The 9,002-nt window shown below is 44.4% G+C and overlaps 1 protein-coding gene across 1 annotated transcript; it reads right to left on the reverse strand.

Annotated features, from left to right (window-relative positions):
* Positions 1-242: 242 nt before the first annotated feature.
* On the reverse strand, positions 243-7,836 carry si:dkey-150i13.2 (mitochondrial carnitine/acylcarnitine carrier protein). Its single transcript, XM_030734057.1, has 9 exons — positions 7,493-7,836; positions 5,649-5,735; positions 5,278-5,405; positions 3,124-3,214; positions 2,162-2,279; positions 2,005-2,077; positions 1,815-1,924; positions 948-1,069; positions 243-853 (listed from the first exon to the last, which is right to left on the reverse strand). Exons 1-9 carry the CDS (start codon positions 7,592-7,594, stop codon positions 791-793), a joined length of 894 nt encoding a protein of 297 aa, XP_030589917.1. The 5' UTR covers positions 7,595-7,836; the 3' UTR covers positions 243-790.
* Positions 7,837-9,002: the final 1,166 nt, after the last annotated feature.

A 9,002-nucleotide genomic window follows, 5' to 3' on the forward strand; every position in this document is an offset into this window, starting at 1 on the left:
GATTATGTATTATTCAGAGAACTAGAAAATGAAATGAGAAACCAAACAGTCTTTGCTCCGAAGACAGGAGTCAAAAATGAATGTTTAAAAGTTTATATATGAGTTTATTTCTTCAGTTTAATGTGTAGGTTTTATATCTACATTTTTGGTATCACCGGCACCACTGGTACTTCATGGTGCAGCAGCCCACTTTGCCCTGTTAGTGATCCAGCACTGGGATAAAGTGAGACTCACACTATTAATACAGCAAACTGAAGACTTTATTAACCAAACTAATAAAAATATTCTGCTTCACACACATATATTCACTTTTTGCTTCACTTTTCAGACATGAAATGAATGCTGAAGGACCTAAAACTGCATTTTCTCTAATGTCCAGCAGGGGGCAAAAAGCAGTCTGATTGGATGAACCTGCTGCTCACCTGATCTCTGAGCACCTTAAACACTTTCCTCATGAGTTTATGGTCTCAGGCGCTAATTTCCAGTTTTAATAAATAAAACATGTTTATTTTGGAAGTTATGGTCCAGGAAGCAGGGGAGGATTTAGGGCGGAGCTAACTGGTGACTGACTGTGACATTCAGTTTCAAAATATGAGGGTGGTGACAGGAGGAGGATTATACAGAGATTTCGCAACACTTCTCCCACACTGAGGATTACAGAGGTCAATATTTTAAAAATATATTTGTAAAGCGATATTAAAAAGTAGGTTTAAAATGAAATGATTTTATTTCCCCATCCTGACACGTGACTCCACAGACACTCAACGCTGCCAGCACAGTTCGTCTTCTTTCACCAGCTCGGGGCGACCATGTTCAGGCCCTTTAACGCCACCTCAAATCCCAGAAAACAAGCCTGAGAGGGGGAGAAAGGAATGGTGTTCGACTGTATGCTGTACTCATGTGAGTGGTAATAAAAGAGTGTATTTATTTTTGAATGTGAGCATTACAGCGTTGGCCGGGAAGGCTCGCAGAAAGACGGCGTTGAAGCCCTTGTAGAGGGCTTTAGGTCCTTCTTCTCGAAGCAGCGTTCTCAGGACATCAGCCAGACCTCTGTATTTCCCATCTGCAGCTACACAAACACACACACACACACACACACACACACACACACTGATTAGTTTGCATTCTTTGGAGCTGCTCTCTGTTTACATCCTTTCCAGTGGAAGTTATATTTTATGTTTTAAGTGAAACATATTTATGGTTTAATCTTTGTAATAGTTTGAATTATTATATGAATACTTTATTTGAGCAAACATTTGAAAATAAAAACTGAAATAAAAAAATAGATATAAATAAAGTCTGCATTATTAGGGGCGTGGCCTCTCTGACTGACAGTTGGATGGTGACACAGGCGGCTGTAGCTGCTAGCTGTCTGCTAGGCTTCCCCTCAGCTAACTGGGGTCCCTGAACTGGACCTCTGGAGCGTGTTTATGCTGTTGGAGCCTTTTGGAGCATTTTTAATTATCTGACCAATAATATGGCTGCTTTGGCTTCATTGGACTAACAGACCATCCAAGAAGGCAGAGCTCCAGTTTGATTGTGGGGTTTGATTGGCTGTTACTGATCACTGATTAGCAGGTACCTGTGCTGTTATAGCACATGGATGCAGCTTGCCCAGAAAGCTAGTTAGTGTTAGTTACCCTTTAATCACTTCAGGATCCAAAAATCCAACATGGCAGCCATAAAGCTCATAACTCTGAAATCTGATTTCATAAACTGGTGGTTGGTGTCATGGTGATGTCCACCTTTCATATGGTCTAAAAAAACTGCATTAGCATTATCAGTGTGCAGCTTTTCTTGGATTTGGCTCTAACCTGTCTGGAAGTTTGACTTCAGCACATCTGGAGGAAGAGCGATCGTCCAGTTCAGTATTCCAGCTACACCACCGGCCAGGAGGATCCTGGGAGTGCTGAGCTGGGACACACTGACACACAGAGTCATGCATATAAGTGAAAGGAAAGGTTTACAGGACCTGAAGTCATAACTATTCAAATGGTGACTGACCTTTGACCTTCAGGGGTCAGGAAGTCTTTGAGGTATTCATATGTGAGGAAGTACAGACCATTAGAAGGCACATCTGGAAAGAGAAACAGCAACACACAAGGTTACACAACACCTTCACACATGTACATGCAGCTACACAAGCCACAGCTGGGTGTACCTCTGATGAGAGTGAGTACAGTCCCTTTGTAGACGCTGCGGATGCCCTGCTCCTTATACAGCCTGACTGCACAGTCCCATGGGCCTGCGTACTTGGACCCTCCACCACTCAACTGCACCTGCACAACACATATTTGACAACCTTTACTTACAATTAATGAAGTTTGAGAGAGCTGAGTTAGTCGGGTTACACTGTAACCACTCAGGCAGAACAAAGTGTTGAATGCACAAATAAAAGTCACATGATGCACGTTTAACTTTGAGCTGCACGATTCAGCGGTCAAATGTAACTACATGTCATGGCCGGGGAGGAAACGGACGAGGAAGGACAAACATGCAGGACTCCGGAGATGGGCATAACTTAAAGGCATTTATTAAAGTAGGGAAAAACAATACAAAAACCGTTCAGAAGGGAGACGAAGGGGAACCACAGGAACACAGGAACACACAGGCACACAACATCAACGACGCGACCAGGAGCATGGGAAACACAAGACTTAAATACACAGAGGGGCTGATGAGGGAAGAGGAAACAGGTGGGCACACAGGTGATTATGATTACCCTAACGGGGGGAAAGCAAAACTGAAGACAAGGAACAGACGACCATCAAAGTAAAACAGGAAGCCAGAAGGGGGAGACAAAGACGCAGACGCAGACTAGACACCAGGAAAACATGTGGAACAAGACGACAACATAGAAACCGAGAAAATAACAAACACCAAGAAAACATAACACTGGGCCACCGGCCCAGGACATGACACTACATGTACTTTCATCTTTTTTATCAAAAAAGTAACCATATCAGTTTTAATCAGGCACAAAGTCTTCATCCTGAAATGTATCCAAATGCGCGCGCGCGCACACACACACACACACACACACACACACACACACACACACACACACACACACACACACACACACACACACACACACACACACACACACACACACAGATTTACCTGCAGTAAACATTTGATCCTCTCTCCTGGAGCTACGATCACTGTAGTAAACACTCCTGCCAGACAGCCAGACAGGAAGATCTGAGCGTACCTGAGCAAACACAACAGGTGATGCATGTGAGCTCAGTCCTTTAGAAGCAAGTCTCGCCCCCAGACAGACATCTCAGTGACCTCGGGGAACTCTTCCAGGCAGCTATTATTAACCATTTAACTATCTTTAATTTCAGTGGTCAGCAGATACATGTAAACTCAGTCAGTAAAAAAGCTTTCCCCTCCTAGAAGTTGTAGTTCTGCCTCCAACTCTGCTTTCAGTTTAAATTCAGGACTCTTCACACACTCTCTCTCTCAGCTCTGCTTTGTGAGATGTCTGCCTCTGTGGCTGCAGCTGCAGTATTTTCACAGTTTATTGTTTCTGTAAATCAGCTGTTTGCAGTAGGATGGGGACACGTCTGCACACATGAGGAAGCCTGGGAATAAGTATGCAGACAAATTCAACACACGAGCATTGAACAGCTTGGCCCGACCTCCCAAGAGCAAGAAGAAGACTTTCTTTGAGACTTCCTCTCCATGCTCTGAAACTATGAAGAACAGAGGGAGGGGTTTATGCTGACTATGATGCTATAAACGCTTCAGAGGTGAGACAGAAGCTGCCAGTGGCCTCAATCACATGCTGAACAGTTCATACATATGGACAGAGGGTAGTGGAGGTGTCAGGATAACAGGAAGGGGTGTGAAGTGGGTGTGTTGCTTCAAATGAGCAAATGACAGCAGAGGGAGGGAGGGAGAGGAAAGGTTATATATAGGGACGTATTCAAAGTATTAAAAACACAAGCAACAGTGTGTAAGCTTCAGGGGAGCGCTGGAAGGTTGAGAGGAAGTTTTAGGGATGATGAGGTTTATGGGTAATAGTTCGATTTTTCCTTTTAGCTGTGGTAAGTGCAGTTTTAATGATGGTGTGTAACTGGCTCTGTTCCAGTCTACAAACACAGTCATGGTTAAAAATAAAGAACACCTTCTTTCTGTTCTGAGCGTTTATGTAACAGGACACAATCAAAGATCTTCTGGTGCTCAGCAGGTCTTAATTTGGACTACAACTCTGATGCACAACAGCACATGGCATATTACACGGAGTCATTATTTATTTAACAAAGACGAGGCGCTGTGTGACAGACTGATTCCAGCGCCTGATTCAGCAGCTTGTAGAACCTCCTTCAGCTGCAGTAAGTTGAAGTAATCCTTTCCCGTGTGAGGTCATCAGTCTGTCTCATCACTGTGGAGGAGTTTGGTCCACTCTCCTATAGCGTAGCTTCAGCTCAGTGAGCTTTGCAGCATTCGTACCTGCACAGCTCTCTGAAGCCCCCCACACAGTGGGACAGATGACCTCACGTGTGCCTCTTGAATACTTTGGTCTACAGAGGAGTTCATGGTCCACTCAGTGACTGCAGGGATCCTCGTCCCTCCTCCACCGTGCTGACAGCTGCTCTGAGGTGTTTGTGCTGATGTGCATTATGGACAAACATCTGCACTTTGGTCTCATCTGTGCAAATCTGAAAGTCTTGTGGTTTGTTCAGCTGCAGCTTTGCAAACCTGAGCCATGCTTCATGTTCTTTGTCCCTCCAAACAAGACCTACCTGTTCAGTCTGTGAACCTCTAACATGCTAACTGAGGCCTCTACAGTCTGAGATGAAGGCTTTTACTTTTGTAGCTGTTTCTCTGAGTGTTGCACAGTCTGATCTGGGTGGAGTGGTCTGAGACAAGGAGGAGGCATAAGAACAGGCTCAGGAGGTTACAAGCAAGCATCCTCCTGATGTCTGTCCCAAGCCCGGATAAATAGGAGGGTCGCATCAGGAAGTGCATCCAGTGTAAAACTGTTCCATGGGAAATAAGCCAAAAGTACCTTAAAGTAAAATGTAGACTTCAGATTATTTGGAAATATGTAAATGATTATCACACTTTTAACAAAGTGATGAGCAGCGCCTGGCTGCTGCTTGCCCCCTTCATTCCTGAAGAAGCAGAAGAGTGTACTAAATAAATAATGACAATGTAATATGTCGTGCTGTTGTGCGTCAGAGCCGTGCGTGTGGAAACAATCTGTTTGCTGGTTGTGTGTGTGTGTGTGTGTGTGTGTGTGTGTGTGTGTGTGGCTGCACTAACGTCAGCGGTTTTCCAGAGTCTGCCTGCTGGAGCTGTTTTCCAAGACCAAAACCAAAGAAACTGATGGCCATCATAGGAGCCACGCCCGCCAGGGGAGCCCCCATACCTTTATATAGACCGAGGATGCCCTGAACACACACAGACACACACACACACACACACACACACAGAGAAGAGACATGATAAATGTACAGGAAGATTTTATCTGTTTTTGTGCATGTTGTTATTATGTTTCTTATGTGAGGCTTTAGAATGAAGGTGCTGCTTTTCAGTCTACCTGTTTTTGAGCAGGTGTTAAAAATGCACCTGAAAATCGGCCGTGATCTCTGTAACTGTGACTTTAATAAGCAGGAAGTGATGCGTGTGCTCACCTCCTTGGATACGGTCTTGCGTAAGCAGTCATACGTTCCTGTGTAGAGGACGTACTGAGCAGCTTTGGGCTGTGTTTGTAGTCTCACCTGGAACACACACACACACACACACACACACACACACACACACACACACACACACACAGAGAGGAGTGCTGAGACAGAGCTGGGGGGGTTAACAGCTGCTGCTGGGTGCCTGATAAACAGGGCGGTGCTGTCAGTTACTGAAATTCAGATAAACTGCATCTTATCTGGTTTCTGGTTTCCATCCATGTGTCAGGTTATCATTGTAAACGTTTAAACAGAATTTTGATGCTTTATCTCACAATTCTCACTTTGTAACAGATACATGTGAATTTTGTTCATAATTATGAATTTCTATGTGATAATTTTCATTGTCTTTATGTTTCATCTTTAAATTCATACCAAAGTGAGACATTGTAATATTTCATGAAAAATATGAGCTGAATTTTGAATTTGATGCCATCAGCATGTCTCCAAAAAGTTGGAAGGGGCAGAAAAGGGTGTAAAAGAGAGAGGTGCTAACAAAGAGCAGGAGGAACATTTGGCAGCTGATCAGGTTGATGGGCAGCAGGTCCGTGAGATGATCAGGTCTATAAAGGGCCTCTTTTAGAGAGGCAGAGGTTCACCAACCTGCAAAAAACTGCATCTACAAACTGTGGAAAACTTTCAGAATAATGTTCCTCAATATTAAACTTTGAAGACTGAATGTCTCATCGTATGCAGTAATAACAGCATCAGAAGATTCAGAGAGTCAGGAGAAATCTCTGTGTGCAGTTTACTCTGGACTGAGGAGCAGAGGGAGCATCCAGACGTTCTCAGCTCAGGTCAAAGCCTGCATCTCTGATGGTATGGGGGGGGCGCTCCATCAGCGCTGATAGGTGAGACGTCTTCTTCATGGAAGGCCTTCATGTTGAGCAGGATGATGCTAAACTGCATCCTGCAGCTATTCCAGCAGCACAACTTCATAGCAGAAGAGTCCAGGTGCTGAACCGGCCTGCAGTCCTGACCTTTGACCAGCTGAGAACATCTGGAGCCCCAGAAACCAAAAACAGGACAAAGCAGCTCCAGGACTGCTGAGCAGCTGGAATCCTCTATGAGACAGTATGGGACAACATTCCTCTCCCAAAGTCCAGCAGCTGCTCTCCTCAGTTCCAGATGTTTACAGACTGATGTTAAAGCAGAGGATGCTGCACAGCTGGAAACATTGACCTGTGACAGCTTTAGAGGCGTGATGCTGCCATAAAACTCAACACGAGTTCAGATTTTTATTAAACTGGTTCATTTTATCAGTTTAAATATATAAATTTAATTTGAAATCACAATTGTCATGTTTCATCTTGTAACTCTGGCTTTCTAAGCCATAATTCTGGAGGTCTCATTAACATGTAAAGCTCTACATGGACAGGCACCTGCTCCTAGATCTTCTCACTGCAGCCGGCCTCTCCGATCCTCTAACCAGGATCTCCGTGTTACGTATTAATTCACATAACTGCAACATCACTTTGACGCACGGGCCTACTTTGCAGCTTTCACTGTGTAATTTTCACGCTTTGAACCAAGCCACCGGGTCCTCCATGGTCTCTGTGCAGCTCATTATCCCGCGGTCAGGTGGCGCCTGGGTGACAGTTTAAGCTGATTTCTCGGTAATCTGTTCCGCACCTACACGATCTCTGACGGTTCCACCGACTCCGCTTCAACAAACAGAAACACCTGAGGACCGCTCTGAGACAGGTAACTGCAAACGGGGGCTGAATATTTCTGTCTTTGCCTGAACATTAAAATAAAGTGTGTTAAAGCTCAGCTCGAGCTGCAGCTCTCACCTTGATGGTGTCCAGGGGGTGTCCGGCCAGCAGCAGACACGCTCCCCCGACCCCCCCAGCCACGAAGTTCTTGAGCGGAGAAACTTTGGGTTTTTCCGCCATCCTGCCGACCCCGCATGGCCCGAGCAGCGCGCTGGGGAACAGTCCACCTCACACCGCTGTTGTCCCGGCAGGGGAGGGTGAGACGGTCAGCTGTCTGTCTGTCTGTCTATCTGCGGACTTTGCCTCACAGAGCTGAGCGGAATGAGAGGAGCCGCTTTTCCTGTAAATCATTTGTCTTTACGATCACTCATAAATTCATGAACTCGCTTCTTTAGTCTCACACTTCTTTAGGCACAGTTAAAACAATACTGCTTTTATACTTTTCTGTACAATAAATACCTGCAGCAGGTGCGTTCACAGACTGGAGAAACAGCGCCCCCTGGTGCCCACAGGACGACAGAGTACAAATACTGCACTGCAATGACAACTGGGGGGGGGGGGGGGGGGGGGGGGGGGGCTTTCCCTACTGAAAAAACTTTATTCATATATGGGTTACTCAGGATGCATGTTTGCTGTTTAAACTAATTTATTCTATAAAACTCAAACGTCTCATGTGGTGCATCTGTTGGTCCAGAAGAAGTCTTTCAGATGAGAGATGAAGCTCAAAGAAGTGCAGTCGCCTTTTTCCAAACTCCAGAGACCACCGTGGCCTGGATGACTGAGAACCTACAGGGGTGTCAAACATAAGGCCCGGGGGCTGGAGTGAGCCCAGCTAAGACTCTAATCCTTAATTCTGTGAATTAATGGAAGCTTTCTGTTTAATAATGAAAGGACAGTTTGAGGAATGAGTTACCAGAATGTTTATTTCTTACAATTTAAAAAGTTGTGCTGAGAGATTTATTTCATTTTCAGCATTTCTGTAGCATGTAGAAAAAACTGGGACATGCTGCTGAAATTGAACTTCTTATTCTTATACTGAGATGTGTCAGGGATTGAATGTGCAGCTAAACTTCTTATACTGACAGATTTTCACTGTTCCGTCCACTAAAGGTCAAAGTGGGCTGTACGTGGCTCACGATGTGAAATGAGTTTGATGTCCCTCATTCAGATGAACAGACGATTAAAATGGCATTTAAATGATAATAAATCCAAAGTCACATACAGTATTTTAGTTCTTCCAGCAGTTTGCATGTTCTCAGGTGTCAGGCTAGCACATCCATAAACATCAGACGTTATTATGAAGTTAAATTGATCTTATCTTCTTCCATTTCTAAATGACACTCAGAAGTTAACACAGGTGTGCAGGGAAAGTCTTTTTAGGCTGAAAATTGTTGCAAAAGTCTGCAAAAAAAATCACAGTTATTTGAAGATCATCTCAGATGTTAATGGTTTCATTTAACATGTTTTAATTTGTAGAATAAACTGCATGTGATGAATGAAGCCAGAAGGTCCGGTGCTTCCGGGATCGAACCCGTTTAAATGTTTAAATAAAACATTTTAAATTCACGGACCCATACATCATTATTTC

The sequence above is a fragment of the Archocentrus centrarchus genome, chromosome 7 (genome assembly GCF_007364275.1).
Source record: "Archocentrus centrarchus isolate MPI-CPG fArcCen1 chromosome 7, fArcCen1, whole genome shotgun sequence".
NCBI classification, from domain to species: domain Eukaryota; kingdom Metazoa; phylum Chordata; class Actinopteri; order Cichliformes; family Cichlidae; genus Archocentrus; species Archocentrus centrarchus.

Excerpts from the sequence above, each read along its gene's own strand:
- si:dkey-150i13.2 (XM_030734057.1), bottom strand. The coding sequence starts at position 7,594 with ATGGCGGAAAAACCCAAAGTTTCTCCGCTCAAGAACTTCGTGGCTGGG. Across the intron at positions 5,736-7,492 it reads ACCCCCTGGACACCATCAAG|GTGAGACTACAAACACAGCC; the intron begins GTGAGAGCTGCA and ends TGTGTGTTCCAG. Across the intron at positions 2,078-2,161 it reads TGTACTCACTCTCATCAGAG|ATGTGCCTTCTAATGGTCTG; the intron begins GTACACCCAGCT and ends TTCTCTTTCCAG.